Raw genomic sequence first — 18,078 nt, 5'->3', positions numbered from 1 at the left:
TAAGTGCAAAGTGCAAAATGCAAACGATGCCACGTTATTAGTCGTATATTTCTACATAAATTTATCAGTGATATGGGAACATAAATAAATCATGGAGTCTTCAGTTAGTTTGATGTAATTATTTCGACTCATACCATAACCATTGACATGAAAAGAGTACAACTATCCGTACATGCTCCAGGTGGCATGCAGGGCTACCGAATAAGAAAGAACTGAACAAAGAAAAACTTCAGATGTATTTGAAAATCCTGGAACAGTTTAAACAAATGAAATGTGATGTATTTAAGATGTCTGCTGCTCGGATCGACTAATGAAAACCCCATTTTGTACCGTGGGCATAGAAAGTTAAGTACGAACTACGGCCGTTAAACATGAATACAAGTAAAGGCACATTAAAGACCTGAAAACGCTGCAATCAAATACGCCAAGCAGCCAAAATGCAATCCCTGAATATCACCATACTTTTGTAACTCATTGCATGACAATGAGTATCAGAAAACAACTTCAAAGCAAAATGGTAGCTCAGTCGTCCATAGCGAAAATGTGGAAGCAACGACCAAAGCTGCAGGTGGAAATCAGCCGGACACACAGGCAGCAACAGATCAGACTTGTGTTGCGCTCTACCAAAACTGGAATGCGATAGTTTCTGTACAGTGCATAAATGACGTAGTAAATGGTAGGATTACCTATAGTATAGGTACCACTAGTAGGGAAGGAAAAGTAAATGAATGTACAGAGAGACACTGGGAGCCAACGACTTCCTGGGTTTTTGTAAGCTATTTCGTTAGTTTGTTTGTTATTCACACAATCAGAACTGGGCATAGTTCAGTGTTACTCCGTTGTGTATAATATATCCATACAAAACACAAAATTGCATTTTATGAGTAAGAAGAATTAGTTGATCCTGGAACAGCAGCACTTTTATGTAACGAAAGCAATTACTTTTGATGCAAATAGATTTCGCGTGCACAAACGTAGAAAATATACATAATTATTGTTGCTGGTCGCTTGGCTGATTTGAGGTGAGGGGATCAAACAGCAAGGTCATCGGTCCCTTCGGGTTAGGGAAGGATGGGGAAGTCAATCGGCCGTGCCCTTTCAAAGGAACCATCCCAGAATTTGCCTGAATTTATTTATGGAAATCACGGAAAACATAAAAGAGGATGGTATGCGGGTTTGGCCGTCGTCCTCCCGAATGCAAATCCAGTGTGCTAACTACTGTACCACCTCGCTCGGTTATTGTTATTTTGTACTCAGTGGAACTTCCTTCATTATGATCGAACGCAAGTGTTTCCAGCTATTATAGATAAATGCGATAATTGTTTATGAATAACAGAATAACAGAAACATGGTTTATTTACACTCGACGAACTGCTGAAGCGATGTTGGGTATGTTTTTGTTTCGCCGTTTATTCAGTTTTACTTTTTTTGAGGAAATTGCGTTTTCTAGTGCTACACGATAAACCTGTCCTGATTATTTTATTTTTACCGCAACGTCGTTCTGCTTCACGTTACAAAACAACAAATTTCCAATAAAATCTAACACCAGCCTCTTTGTCGTTCACACGGGGCACATGCTACGAGAGCGCGGCCGCGCTGTCTTGCTACGAGCTCGCACTACCACTCCCGAAAAACCTACTGTCATACATGCCTTCTTGACTAGACAAAGACTGTGAGACCTTCAGAATACCTTTCCGATGACTTGGTAAAAAATATCTTCCCAATATGATTGCGACTGAGAATAGGAGGAAGAAACTATACTTTTGAGACTAGGTATTGTGACTGGCAACTAAGCAACTTCCAACGTGTGTTGGAAGCTTTGTAGATAAAACCATTGGTGCACATTATTTAGCAGTTACTCTGACAGGTGAGATGTATCGTGCTTATTTCACTGACCGTTTAGGTGCTCTCCTTAAAAATGTTAGTCTAGACATTAGAGGCTGCATGGGAATACAGCATAATGGTCACACAGCCCATTCTGCACGTGTTATTGTGCTTTTTGGACAACAGATTTCCTGAAACATGGTTAGGACGCAGTGGTTCTCAGGGCAGTCCAGCCGGTCGCCTGATTTAACCCCAGCAGATTTACTTTTGTGGGAGTATCTAATAAGTTATGTTTGTCTCTTAACATACAACCTCAGATGATTTCAAACAACATATCAGTGAATCTTGTCGCTTCACGCCCCCACTATCTTTGCAGGTCGGTTACATGGAATATTGAATTTTCCATTAAGAAAAATGGCCAGCCGTTTGAACAACTCACTGAAATGAACATTCCGCCACCGGAACATCCATCTGACAATAGGCAATTACCTACAGCATGTGTAAGTAGGCTGTTTAGGTTTTTTTAACGGTAACACCACGTAGCGCTCTGTATGAAAATCACTGGCTGTGCTCTGTGCAGCCTGTGGCTAGTTGCATTGTTGTCTGCCATTGTAGTGTTGGGCAGTTGGCTGTCAACAGCGCGTACCGTTGCGCAGTTGGAGGTGAGCCGCCAACATTGGTGGATCTAGGGCGAGGCCGGCCGCGGTGGTCTCGCGGTTCTAGGCGCGCAGTCCGGAACCGCGCGACTGCTACGGTCGCAGGTTCGAATCCTGCCTCGGGCATGGATGTGTGTGATGTCCTTAGGTTGATTAGGTTTAAGCAGTTCTAAGTTCTAGGGGACTGATGACCACAGATGTTAAGTCCCATAATGCTCAGAGCCATTTGAACCAATTTTGTAGGGAGAGAGATGGCGGAGTTGTGAGAGCGGATCAGCTGGACAGAGACAGTAACTTTTTTTTTTGACATTAACCTATACGTTTCACAAATCACTTACCTCACAAAAATCTTGGTTACTCCAACTACTGCAATACAGCGAGCGCCACTACTGCCAGCTAAATAAAAGATTCAAACTACGAAAGGCACTAACTACTGATAGGCATAGTTAGCAAATGAAAGATTTTAATAGAGAACAAACAATGTATTTACCTTAATAGTCATCAAAAGTCATAGTATATATAACAGTTTATGACATCCAGTCTTACAAATTTCAAAACTTCGCCATTTCTCTCCCCACATCCACCACTGCTGGCGGCTCACCTCCAACTGCCCAACACTACAGTGGCAGACAACAATGCAAACTAGCCACAGACTGCACACAGTACAGCCAGTGATTTTCATGTAGAGTGCTACGTAGCGTTACCAATATAAAAAGCTAAACAGCCTACTTACATAGCCCCCATGCCCCCCACAAAAAATTTTACAAATTGTTTTGGGCAGTGGCCAATACAGATATGAAAAAAATTTTCATAATTACAATAACAAAGAAATCAAATGCACACACTTATTGATACAATGTTCGTCAAAAGCTAAAATTTTCTCACAGTCCATAAAGACAGTCCTGATCATTCATCACAGTAAAACTGCAGTTTTCTTTCCTCAAAGTCTGAGCAGTAAAAGACAGTGCACACGGAAGTAGTGGATTTCAATGCAGTCTTGAAGAAGTAGTGTTGTCCTTCCAACAGAAAGACAGTGCTGAGTCTTGACATGCAGACAAGTAATGGGCCACAACAGAGCAAACCCACAGAAGAGTCAGTCGAAGTTTTGAAGAATATTGGTAGGCAGGTCATCACAGAGCAGACCTACTGCAGTCCTTGTAGAAATAATGGTATTGGTGAGTCATCAAAGGTGTAGACCCACTGTAGTCCTTGTAGAAATAATGGTATTGGTGAGTCATCAAAGGTGTAGACCCACTGTAGTCCTTGTAGAAATAATGGTATTGGTGGGTCATCAAAGGTGCAGACCCACTGCAGTTCTTGTAGAGATGGCCAGCAGTCATCTGTTGCGACTGTGCAGGTGCACAATCACCATCGAAGAGTCTTGCGGAGAATATAGCAAGTCCATAAACCACCACTTGTCCACTCACAAAAAAATTTGTTTGAAATGTCCTTAGAACCAGCAATACTGTTATCCAGTCCCTTGCTGAATTATTAACACACGTACAAACACAATGAGTCCCTACTTCTCACATATTGTTACTTAAGTTGATGAACTGGTGTCAATTACAATTTTATAACATAAGAATACAATAACAAAGGTACAAAATACATCATTAAAGGACATAACAATACAGATAACAGTTGTAGTAATAGGAGCTACCATTGCAGTGTTGGGCAGTTGGTTGTTAACAGCGCGTAGCGTTGCGCAGTGGAGATACTGTCTCTGTCCAGATTATCCGGTCTCACAAGTCCGCCATCTCTCTCCCCACATCCACCACTGCTGGCGGCTCACCTCCAACTGCGCAACGCTACGCGCTGTTAACAGCCAACTGCCCAACACTACAATGGCAGACAACAATGCAACTAGTCACAGGCTACACACAGCACAGCCAGTGATTTTCATACAGAGCGCTACGTGGTGTTACCATTAAAAAGACCTAAGCAGCCTACTTACACATGTTGCGACCACCCCTAAAACTTGAACGGCTCTAGCTTCCTAGGTAAAATTGATAGAAACTGGATTTAAATTGAATTGTAGCCAGTTAGTTTAAATACATGATACGCATTATGAAAAAATCAACGTCTATGCCGAGGTGGATACACTGGTTCCAGTCAGTTGGGCGTGTCCAGTACCTGGTTGGGTGATCGTCTGGGTACGCTGCACGCTGTTGACAATGTTCCTTTCCGCTTTACGATAGAGAGACCAGGAGGGCTGGTGGCGTACAGTGACTGATCACCAGTCCTTGCGTCAATCCCCCAGATTAAATTTGGAACCTCTCTGTTATGTCTCGTGAAGTGGGGGCATGCGACACTGTTGACGGCGATCCGTTTGGGATACTGCCATTAAGCTCTACGATCCCCTTGGTGCTCTTCGAGAGCAGTGGAGTATGTGTCGGCACCGGGTTTCATCCTCTCCCTCCCCCATCACCTCCGACATCAGCATGACACTACACTACATACACGTCCACTACAGTCATCGACACCGACATTTACATTTACCCATACAGCTCTCACACTTCGTGAAGGAAAAGTGCTTGTAGGCGCAAAAGTTAGGGAAAAACTTTCCAATTAGGCACCTGAACCTGCCCTTCAGCATTCACGCCATAGGAAAAAGTTCTATTTAAAAACTGTAGCTCGTTGCAGGAAGTCTCTGGAAAATAACATGACGTATTATCTGTTGGCTTCTGTCTCGCTTTCTTTCTTGAATAAGTTCCCTGACGTTTTGTCAGCAAGAGTGGCAAGCCGCGCCAGAGGTTCACCATTGCTAGTGGCGGAATGGAGTCGAGCCCGTGGCCGAAGAACATATGTAACTTTTGCGCCATTGTCTGGAGGTTTTCCCCTGATCGTTATTGCTGTAGCTCTCCACTTGCTACCTGCAGTGGTAGGTTGCTGCAGCACAGGAACCCAGGATTCTTTTACCTTTAGGTTTTCGTCTTTCTAGTTGAAACTGTTGGTATTTTTGAGAGATTAAGTGGCTTCTTTAAATAGCTGGGCATGGCAGCTCTTCTCCACATCGAGAACCTTCGTGTAAACCAATTTCATTAAGTCGTCGACCTCACAGCGCGGACTCCGCTACGGCTGATTTCTCTACCTTTCGTAATCTGTAATGTCGTTTGTGTTCGGAAATTCTGGTGCTGGATCGCCCAGTCCTTCCAACATTGTTTTTTCTCTTGAACGTGGTATGCGGTATATCCCCTACCTTGCGAGTGGGTCCTTTTGTTGTTTGCCGATCTGAGACACTTTTGATATTTTTGCTAAGTTGGTAAACAATGTTTGCGTAATATACGGTCTGCTCTGTATGTCACCCTTCGGATGTGTTGTAGGAAGGCCGTACTCGACCATGTCAGCAAAATTGTTAAACAATTGTCCGTCCAATATCCCGAGATAGAAGCCAACAGGCAATACGTTAACAATTTTGTATTACGCCTCTACGGTGATTTGAAGATGGTACCAACGCCTTGACCACCGAAAAAAGAAGAAAACCCGCGCCCTCAGGCCTTTTTATCGCCGTGCTGAGATAAAGGGACGACATCTATGCTCATGAAATACAAACACCACCTCTGCCCATGTCCGTCGTAACTACGACAGGATGGAATGATCATTATAAACAAGTTCATGTAGTGCAGACAGACTTGACAAAAACTATTAACAACTTGTAGACATTTTCCGTCAACACCATCCGTCGAGACGACTGGGATAAGATCGACAGCATGACTACAGGTAACACGCAGAATGATTTCGACCACTGCACAGAACAACGAAAGAAAAAGTTTGAAAGATCGACAAGATCGACAAGACGATTCACATGCCACACACAATGGTGAATTTAAATGAACGACCACTGGCCTAAGAGGAACTATGTGTTCTTCAAAAAGGAAGGAATTTCGCTATCATCCTCAGAATTTTATCTACGAAGGATATCACTGCTAACACTGTTGTGGCCATCCGGAGCCTTTCATGTGAAAAAATCGAGGAAATACGCACAGAAAGCTCCAGGTTATTGCCTTGATCAAAATCACCACCTTTGCAGCCTTGAAAGAGAAGCATTCCATGTTATCAAGAGCATTAACACTGATAAGAGCGTATTGATACTGCCATCCGACAGGGAAACGCGACCACTGAATTGAAGACCGAAGTTTATGAGCAGAAGGTACGTGACTCACCATATCCGACGATATACTGACAGTTAAGTGCAGTTCCAATGCAGCGGATCTTGTGGAACGCGAATCGATTCATCGATGCATCTCGTCTCTCGGTGCACATACAGAGGAACCTGTGCAACACGGAAGTCCTAAGACCTCAGCTGTAAGGATTGCCAAAAATCCACAAAGATGATGTACCATTAAGACCCACTGTATGCACTCCTGGCTCACCGGCATATCAGCTGGCTAAATACTAGATCCCTCTGCTTCAGCTGAAAACGAGAAAGACTGACACATAGATAAAGGACTCAGCATATTTCACTGAGAAGCTGCAGAACCTAAAACTTGGATCAAAGTGCCACTTAGTGGTTCTCTGGATCCAATCAGTTCCATTTTGCTGCAGAACATCACCAAGCTACAAACTCTGTATTCCAACGAGCTAATTTATTTGGAATGGCGATTTCTAGTAATAGCAGGAAGGCGTCGCCATGGGCAGTTCACTTACTCAAGTGGTTGCTAATTCCTTTATAGAACATTTCGAAAGGCAGGCACTGGACTTGGCACCTTTCAACCTAAGATGTGGTACAAATACTTTGGTAACACCTTGTTCGTGTAGAGACATGGTGAGTGACTTCTCGGTGAAGTGGAAAAGGACCAACTGTTACATGTTCTAGATGTGGCTATGCGGAATAATGAGAAACTGGGACACAGCGTGTGTTGGAAACCGACACGCGCGGACAAATGCTTTAAAGAGTTATCAGATTATCACCTGAGAAAAAAAGAGGAATGATTAATATTTTAACAGTGCGCACAAGACCAATATGTGAGGTACAACTACTCGGACGCAAAATCCAACACATGGAATGCATTCTTAGAAGTAACAGAAGTAATGGGTACCCCACCAGGTATATGAGAAGTGGCGAATCCAAACACCCAGAAAAGTGATACTTCAGAAGAAGAAATGTCAGTTATGGCCTTTCTGCCACACATTCCAAAGCTGATAGAATAAGACGTATTGCGCATAAAGGAGGCACTGCGTGCCAAAAAAAAAAGGGTAGCATCCAGAAAAGAGGAGGAAACGAGATGAATCTTCACATGTTAAGAGAGTGTCTGGAGCAATAGCACTGATTACAAAATTGAGTAAAATTTGTTAAGAACTTGGGACCACTTATCAATGCGACATTTTACCTGTTCTGATCTGCTTGCATTCACTAATTCGGTTACAAAGATTGTCATGAATCTGTTCTATCCCTTCCTGAGGCAAGCTGGCTCACAACTGTTATAACTGTTTCTACGAATGTTCTATCAGGGACACACCTGTGGATCTTGTTGGCCGTGGGAGTGCTTCAAAACCACTCAGACATTTCATAGAGATCCATGCCTTGTGTGGACGAGCATTGTCCTGTTGAAAAACAACACCACGATACTGTCACATGAGCGGTAACACTTGAAGTCACAGAATGTCTGTGAAGTAAGGTTGTGCCATCAAGAGCTCCCACATCTCTAATCATTTAAATGCATTCTGACGGACTATACATGTGCGAAGGTACACTGATATCTGGACATGTCTCCTGGGAGCGTCAGTATTTTTATTAGACAATGTACTTGCAGACCGATCAAGAAGATGAAAGAGTGTCTCAGATTGGCAAAGGACAAAAGATACCTGAAGTTGTATCTGATGGCTCCCCACACCATGTCACCAGGGATTCTCCTAAATATTGGACCTCTCCTGGGGTCGTCAACACACGTACCAATGAAGATCATCCAGGGTAATGTAGAGCCGCGATTCATCACTGATTACAATGTCGTGATATTCATCAGCAATCTATGATTCCCAGTTACAGCACCACTCCATGTGCAGCAGATTGTGTTGTGGTGTTTTCAGCAACGTATGTGTAGGATGGTAGTTTGCTGGTCTGGTCGCTGCTAGCCTCCAGCCTACGACTCCAGATAATACAAAATGTTGAAGGAAGCAATTAATTTTTCTCAGATGGCAGATGCATACGTGAAGGGGCTATGTAGGTGCTTGGTGCACAGTATGGTGGTCCTCCCTTGTGATGGTCAGATGTGGCCTACTGAGACATTGACAATAAGTATGTTTGCCCAACTAAGCCGTGACCCTGTCAAATCAGAATGACCCAGAAAACTGGATATTTCACGGTTCGACCAGTCAGCCGAATGGAGTCCCACAATGAGGCCATTTTGAGAGTCTGGCAGATACTGATAACGCACTGTCTCACGCAAGTAAGAAGCATCTCCGCGTCCTTCACAATCATCATTCAACATCTGATCCTGTTATGTCCATTATACATACTTCTAGGTCTGGTGACAACACTAAACATGAACAACACTAATGCACTAAGGTGACCATTCTACCTGTCACTGAGAATTGCAGCTCTCATCATGTAGATACATTCTGATCGACTACACGTGTGCGAAGGTACACACAGATCTGGCCATGTCTCCTGGGATCTTCAGTTTTTATTAGGAAATGTACTTGCAGCCGATCAAGAAGATGAAAGAGTGTCTCAGATCGGCAAAGGACAAAAGAGACCCAGTCTCAAGTCGAGAATATTCAGCAGTGCCATTGTAGCGTGGGATTTGGTTGAATTGGGGTTCAGACTATGTGTTGTGAAGGTGTAGACTCAATTTAGCAACTAATTTATTAAACATAAAATGTTGTAGGCAGCAGTATAATAGTAATTAAACAAAGCTTAATTTTCAGTCGAATATAGCTCTTGGCAACAGAGTTTAGACTAAAGACTTTCAAAAAAATGCCTTCAGCACAATGATATAGAATTAAAATTAGCACGCACAGTCGGGCAACAGCCATAACAATTAGAAAATATAGTCCTTGGCCACAGACAGGAAGAGACAACGTAAATAGCTTCTGCAGTTTTTGATATGAAACCAAGATATATTTAATGAAGATTACCCACATAGCATGCAGCAAAAAATTGGTCTATGGTGACGCCAATCATCAACCAGTCACAACAACAAGTTAATATCAAATATCTACAGACTATCTATGCATACAATCTTCTCTTCAGCAGAACATATAAATTAATCACTTTTACATAGCATAACCTCCATTGTAGAGATGCCATAAAACAAATCACTCATGCTCACAGCATAATAAGACAAGATTACTTTCTTTATGATAAAACATTCTAAACAATCGCGTCAGTGGCATGTAATTAACATAACCAAATGGATGCTGTCTTTAGGGAACACGTTTGCGTGACAAAGTATGTCATCACACAACAAACAAAACATTCCGGACTACAACCAAGGACTTCCCACGTGTAACATTACTTGTTAACCAATACACGCAATACGTTGCTAGTACACAGCAACTATTCGCTAAACAGGATCACTTAACCACCAAGGTGCAGCCGTCAGCTGCAGTAGTGCTACACTTTAAATGCAAAAGACCCTTTCTTCGCCTTGGCTGGAGTCGCTGTCTTCCGGTCCGGGAAAATACACCAACCATTCCAGTAGGTTATTGGAGTCTACACAGTGGCCATGCCCCTCACTCACCATTAGCGATATATGAAATCGCAGCAGTATTATATTAATAGAGAAGCTACTTTTATATCTATGGAAACCACACACCTTGACAAAGGAACAGATATAACATCATATTTGCGATGCCAAGAAATACCGGCGCTTCCCGCTATGTGAAGAGCACTGTTATTGTTGATAACAGCTGGCTGTAATATTACTATATTCCTATCAAGACACGAAATACGGCAGCCTGCCTATCTGCTGGTCAAAATTCTGTAGCGGTTTCAAATATCCAAAAAACACTTTCTATTGATCTAGGCTTGTCCCAGTTTCGCTCGAAGGCCTACTGGAAATATGGGACAAGGATATGCACAACTGCCAGAAGAATCTTGGGAAAATTGGGGCACGATTTAAATAATGAAGAGATGGGTTGAATGTGGGAAGAAATACTTCAAATGAAATGGGTAGTATGCATTGGATCATTATACAGAATCTCCCAACGATTCTTACTGCTTTAGGATATTTTTGTGAACGAAATTGTATGAGCCGTAACGTCGCATCTCTAATATTTAGTAATTTTACCTTAAGAAACTTTTAAAACATTTCCCATAGTTTTTCTTTGCACCCAGATCAAAATGACGCGATAAGTGAATCTACATGTGCGATTACCTATAAACCCAAGAACCCTACTTCGTTCAATTTGTGTTATCATGAGCACGAAATACTCCAGAATAATATGTAAAAATACCGTATTTTGTTACTGTGTCAAACGTCATAATGGTCTGTTGCATTTACTAGGTTAATTTAATAAATTATTAGAGGCCTGGCTATTTTCTTCCATTATCAATAAATTACGTATTTCCAGACCAAACATAAACTAGTTCCCTCAGTAGCAGGTGAAGAAAGTGAAAAATGCAAAGATTGGTCATTCATAATCATACAATTTATGGCAGTGCTTCTGGAGCCTGTAAGTTAGAGAAATAAAAATATTGCCTCCCCAAAAGTAACTGTGCTTACAACCTGAGACATATTGGCAATGAAATAAGACAGTTATATTTCGTCTTCGAATGACTGGCAGAACAAGTCACTTTAATGGTTTATCTTAAAGAATAATTTTGTTTCTGTGTGGAGCACTGCCTCTAGAAATTTTGTGAATAAAAACATAGACCCTAGTAGTCTGTATTATTATTTACTAATTGCGCTAGCAGCCAGTTTCGACATTTATGTCATAATGAAGCACCTAAAATAAAACTTGCGAACGTGGAACACTTTGATGACATTAATACATGTTATTACAGTCTTATCTTAAAGAATATAGTGCTCTCGTCATTTCTTGAAATTTCAATTGGCTCGTATTCCTTGTTAGTAGAAGAAATTTAGCTGCTTGCTTGAATAACATGTAAGTTAGCTATCTCAGACTTCTGATGTCAAAATCAGACTCTTAAATCCATTTAAACACAACCATCACAGCAGCTACTTAAATTTCTTCTCATTTTCATAGATAAATTTTGCACCTACAACACAGTTACCTTAAAAATGTATAATTATTGATTGATTGATTTCTTAAATGTGATAGAAATCATAGCTCTTCTTTGGTTTCATTTTAAATAATTTTATTTGCATTTTCACTGTCTATCTAACAGCAGACAATCACAAGGTCATTAACATCTGTTACTTTGCAGGTGGGATTCCTGACCAGCATCTGTATACCATGCTACTCCTTATTGCACCAATTGATACCAGAGACGAAACCATTACTTGACCAATGTCACGCCAATTTGGCAAGATGGCGAAAGATTGATGAAGAGGATAAATTACGTCGGGCGAAAGGTCTTCTGCAGCCAGTAAATGATATTCTTCAAGGTCTCGCTTCTCAGGCAGCACCACCACCCCTTGCAAATGACGAAATGACGAGCGAAAATAGCGATACTACCAACAATACCTGAAGTGTATGATCAGTAGAATACTGTATGACGCCCATCAGATGAGTCATGCCAACAAACAAACAATACTAAAGAAACATCTTCATCTTTCCATGGTAAATAAACTGTAATGATGTCCTGAATGTGGGCTTGAATCTATAATTTTCTTTTGTGATGTTGCACTTCACGTATTTGGATATGAAAAGAAGTATAACACATTCAAATAACTGAACTTCTACACAATTTTCACGTTCTGTGCTATATAGTGTTTGTCATTAAAAATAGTGTGGAGAACGACATGTATTTAAAAACCTAAAATTTCTGCAAAAAGGAAAAACACATATTTAATATTATTAAATCATTGTTCTAGTCATATATAGCTAAATCAGCTAACCCACCCAAATAATATGAAGTATAATCTTCCAATTACACAAATAGATTCTATGATGTTGTCTTGATTGAGAATGATGTTGCATTCTGAGGTATGAGACATGCTGACTATCAAACTCGTTAAGTTCCTGTTTGTAAACAGCCAAATATCTGCTGAAATGGGGCCTCATTTTTCATGTCAGTTATTTATTTCATATCTAAGTAGTCTTTATATTAAAAACACTAATTACACTTCATGGCTGTTCATGAACAAGTGTGTCATGTTATAGGATCTTCATATTTTATGTGAACTGCTATAGTTTTATCCTAAAAGGAAACTATATCCCTCAGTGACATTTTCCAGGTTGCATTGCTTTGCAAACCGCAAAATAATGTTTCCATCAGTGGTAATACCACAATTTTATTCACGCCGATCAGAAGTGGCACACATGTTTCACTTTTTAGCCAACTTTCTTGTATTTACATTGTACCTTGGTTTTTAGTAAGTTTATTAGCTTTTTTGTATATTTTAACTATTTGTTACTTCAGTTTCTGCAAACAATACACCACTTACAGAATTTCATTTTCATTACTTTTCAATCATAAATTTCAAATAAGTGCTCATATATTATCTGCATTTCTTAGACAAAAGACTAAATAATTGAGTCAGATTTTATTGGCAGAAATTTTTGATTGATTATGAAAAAAATACTATTGTTTCATTCTCCCTATCATAATTCAGTTCTATTGAAGATATATTGATTTTGCTCATCAAAAATAAATTTTCGTCAGTGAGCCTGTTGTATTCTTATGTATATCTTTTGCAGATCTCCTCTTTTAGTGATCTACAATAATGAACAAGTATAATATTTTTTTTAATATTTACTTACTCCTCTTTCTTGAATGAGTTGGCCTCTTGTGTGCACAGTCTAACATTACAAGAAACTACCCTGTTATTTCTTTCACATATTTAGTTCTTTACTTTTAGTAATGTTCACAACCCACTGTATAACATTATGGTATACATTATAAGTTTTTTTTTGACTGAGGACTGATATTGTTAAATGGCAGATTTATATACCACAGATTGCACAATACGTGCAACTGTGTTTTGTAACCCTTGAGTAAAATCTTGTCGCATCCTGATGCCATGTATAAATCTGAAGTAAGGAGAGAATATAATATACTTTTCGATTCCACATATTATTTTATTTTTCATAATTATGTATCCCCTGTAACTTATGTTTAATGACAGGCTCAAATATGACATTAGGTAAGATTTCTTTGTCTTTTCAGAATGTAGACTGCTATTTCAAGCCACACACATTTCTAGTAACCGTTAGTATCTGAGTTAAAATATGATTTAACTACTACCTGGAATATCTATGTGAATCTGAAACTAAACTAATGTGTATGTCTTATGAGATTTTTATAGAAAAAATTGTAATAATGGAAAACTGTTTTACTTCAGTTATTATCATAACCAATGAGAACTGCATATCCAAATACAGTAAATAAATTAATGTTATATGTTGTTATATTTACATAATATAAAATCAGCTGTAAAACAATTAGAGATAAATTTTCCTATCATAGACCCTATAATAATTAAAATAATTCCCCCTCAATTGGAAAACATCCATATTGTGAGTAAATGTGAATATACATTTCTGTACATAAGAGAACATCAGACATCAGAAAATGTGTTTGTAAATATTGATATAGCACTAGTCAGATGATTTGAGTAGTATGTGATCTAAAATGTAAGTATTGATAAACCTTCCAATAGATCTGTTTTGATTTAAATCAAACTATTTCTGTGTTGAATAACTTGTACTAGTTTTATGTACTTATATTTTATACTAGCTGTAATCTCTAAAGGGGACTCACAAGGTCCAGAATGTACTATCTGTCTATTTTCATACACGTACTTTATAATCTATAATGGAACTACATATCACAGTGTCTGGTACACTTGTTTTTATCCTCCTAAAGTATCTACCTCAGAAAAATAAGGCTTCATGTGCCTCTATGCCACTTTGTTGCCCACCCAGTGATTTTAATCATTTGACTACTGTAACCATCTCTTACAGGTATAAATTTTAGGCTGTTTCTGTATACTTTATGTTGTTGTCATTTTAATCAAACAAGGATTACAAATTTCTCTCTGAATTTAGTTTTTATCACAGCAGTATGATATCTGATCCACATTGAGAATTAAATTATCTTATTTAAAATGAATTTAGTTTTTCATCACAGCAGTACAATATCTGCTTCACAGTGAGAGTTAAATTACCTTATTTAAAATGTATGTTTATAATGAACAGTTTTAATGATATGATGTCATTCAGTACCATATCCTTGTTCAGGATGTAGTAACTGTATATTGTCTGACGCAATTACAACCTGTAAACATTTTTATATTACGCTGTCACTTTTTGTAGTGATGTAATTTCCATGAAACATGTACTAATGGTCTCTGATGAGTTTGTAACTTCACTGTTCCAAATGCAGTTATATTTCTTTATTTTTTTTTACTTTTCTAAAATGTTTATAACTTCTATGTCCAATACACACTTTTTCTAATTATGTTTGTGATTCAAATTATCTCCAGATTTTAAAGTCGCACTTCCTAAAATGATTGCATGTGGCTTATTACCATCCTTTTCTTGTGATTTTATTGTTTTGTGCTGTTAAACAAAACAATTTTGTCTCTCTCAAGAATATAATCCTGTTGTTCATGGATTATAAACTTCTCAAAAAGCTAATGAAACATCAGTTTAACACCAGTGTCAGTGCATACATCATTGTTTTGAAGAGAATGGTGAGTTATTTTGGCATTTTTTTTTGTTCAGCCTGAGAATTTTGTATGTCCATTTGTATTCATGATCCAAGAACTGTTTCCAAATGTTTGTTCCACAGGGTTTGCGTTTTTCCTTAGGTTTTTCTTGTGAAAATGTACCTTCATTTTTACATTTCCTATATAAAGAGTGTTTCTACAAAGTCTGCTGTACACTACAAGTAAATTTTAAATTAAATTTATCATGTACATCAGAGATAAAATTAATCTATGTTAATATTCATTGTATCCTGTACTGGATATATATGTGGGTAAGGTTTCATTTATTCTGATGATTGATTTTTTAGGTTGAGTGCAATGCACTTTTCCTACGAATGTGTACTTGCAGGAAAATGGTAGAAGATTGTTTAATAAGTATATCTTAATTATGTTATATGTATGTCATACATTAGAGATTTATTGTTACATCTGTCAATGTTATAAGAACATATCCACATTATTCTTCTTTCTCCTACAAATCTATATTATATGATGGGACTTCAAAAAGTGAGTTATGTATTATTGTGGCAAACCAAGTAACTTTTATTGAACGCTGCACTACACTTCAAAGTGACTCAAATACATGATACAATTTTCCAATATAGTCACCAAGTCTCTGAAAACAACAGTCAGCAGGTTCTACCGATTGATCTGTTCTCCAATGATATAAATTTGCTCCATTGTCATGGAACCATTCGATAAATGCTGTATCAACGTCCTCATCATCAGAAAATGTGCGATTCCTTTGAATCAGTTCGTTGATTATCTGGATATTGGCGTTTGTGGTCAATGTCGATGGCATTCCTCCCTAAGCAGCATCACCAACATCTGTATGGCCTTCGTGAACCTGTTGGCAGCATTTCATTACAGCTTGCAGAATTTCAGTCAGTCTGCATGCAATTTAGACATTTTGTTCACAAGGATCATACTGTCCCACATACTTCACCTTTGGAGCACATTTCTAGTTGCTGTGCTGTTTCACACCTTCACTGTGGTGTGCCTGTTAACTGTATTGCAATGGAACTGTGTCAGTGGGAAATTCAAATGATGAACACTCTTCTGCCAATCCTTCACTCCTATTGTGCAATGGTATTAGCGTTTGTAACATACTTTTCTGAAGTCCCCATGTAGATCCAAGTTATATGAGCACATGTTGCATGTTTACAAATATTTTGCTGACTCATACATATTATTTTTATATATTAATGAATATAAAAATATTTTTAATCTCTTTATCATTTCATCTTTCAGCATTTAAGAGCATTATTTGTGTACCTGTGAAACACTGTGCTGTGAATATATGATTTTTAAATAAATTAAAACCCCTCTTCTTATAGTTTGTATAGCAACAGTATTATAATTATGTCTGTTCTAAAACTTATTTAAACATGCAGTAGTTTTGAACAAGACCAAAATTCATTGTACAGTGAATAAAGTTATGTAATAAAAGCACTTACTTTCACCTTTGAATTTTTACATCAGACAAATTTCAATACATATTACCCACATTCTTCTACTCTGATTTGTAATTATATGGGAACTACTGTATTTATTTTAGGCCATTTGACCAATATGTCACAAAACAATAAAATCAGAATAAAATGTTTTCTTTCTTATTTTAGGAATCAGGTAAAATGAAGTTGTTATTTTCAAATATTAGCATATAATAGAACGCCCAAAACGAATTAGTGACAAGGTAAGAAATTGTTCAATGATTCAGTGATGTAGGAATGAATTTCTTCTGATCTTATTGAAATGTTTATGATTGCAACATTTCTTCAAAAAGTGGCCAATAGGCTTCAGTTGATACTAATAGACCTAAATGAAATAATATTAAATGTATTTTAAACTTAGTTGACTACTTTCCAGGGTAAAATATAGTGCTTATAGTTTAGTGGCATATTAGAGTTCTTTAATTAATGTAGTAAGAAAGTTTTGGTTCCAGGCAATTATACTAATTTTTGTACATTCTGATTCCAATGGATCCAATATCATAATACTTAAGCATACATATACAATGTTATAAGCAATTGCTTGATGTGACTCCATGGAGCAACAACTCCCCTGAACACCTAAACCCATACCACCACCAATATGTATTTTTCGTATTTATCAATTTTGCAGTAATGAGCAATGAGTGTGAAACAGAAATTCAGCAAGTTCCGGATTATGCATGTGCGGATTGTTCAATCTGTGGATTATCTGTGTTTAGTGGGATTTTTGAAAAAAGGAAAAAAACAGTCTGTTATATTTAAAAAGTATATTTTCGTTTAAAACATCATTTTTTAAATTGTGAAGACGTTGATGAAGGGGACATCTGCAAGTGGTTATGTAGCTGTGCCTATGAACTAAGATTTGGGCAGGTAAGCGAACAATGTCCGTTTGGTAAAGAAAAGAGCAAATAGTAGGTATTAGGGGAATCCTTTGTCACATATGGAGACATAGAAATGCGTTGATCTGTTATTAGAGAATGCGCGACAAAATTCTTTTTATTGTACCAATGAAAATACCTCAGAAAACAGCTGAATGAAAAAAAAAAACAGAGAAAACTGAAGGTTATGTCCAGAAACTGAGTTGAAAACCAGTAACAACGAAATATAGTGTGTCTTAAGCGATTAATGTGTAAATATTTCGGTGGAATTTCAAACGAGACATGAAGCTGTAAACAACAGAATCCAGTAAAAATATGTGCAGTTTGGATTATGTGTGTTTTACAGTTATCTGCGGAGTCTAGCGTCCACATTAAACCAGATAATCTGGAGTTTTCTTTATTATGTTGATGTAGAGGCCAGAAGAAACGAATATTGCGATCTAATGTC

General features: G+C 38.2%; 1 protein-coding gene across 4 annotated transcripts in view; it reads left to right on the top strand.

The window, feature by feature from the left end:
* LOC126267692 (probable 3',5'-cyclic phosphodiesterase pde-5) overlaps window positions 1-16,729 on the top strand; it is a 1,251,264-nt gene extending 1,234,535 nt beyond the window's left edge. For all 4 annotated transcript variants that reach the window (XM_049973005.1, XM_049972997.1, XM_049973010.1 and 1 more), the window contains exon 16: window positions 11,812-16,729. In XM_049973005.1, coding sequence (XP_049828962.1) covers window positions 11,812-12,075 — 264 coding nt within the window. In that variant the 3' untranslated portion in view covers window positions 12,076-16,729. The remainder of the gene's footprint in view (window positions 1-11,811) is intronic.
* The last annotated feature ends 1,349 nt before the right edge of the window (window positions 16,730-18,078 follow it).

Source organism: Schistocerca gregaria, chromosome 1, assembly GCF_023897955.1.
Source record: "Schistocerca gregaria isolate iqSchGreg1 chromosome 1, iqSchGreg1.2, whole genome shotgun sequence".
Classification (NCBI taxonomy): Eukaryota; Metazoa; Arthropoda; class Insecta; order Orthoptera; family Acrididae; genus Schistocerca; species Schistocerca gregaria.
The sequence above is the reverse complement of the archived record's forward strand: the minus strand, read 5'-3'. Positions and strand labels throughout refer to the sequence as shown.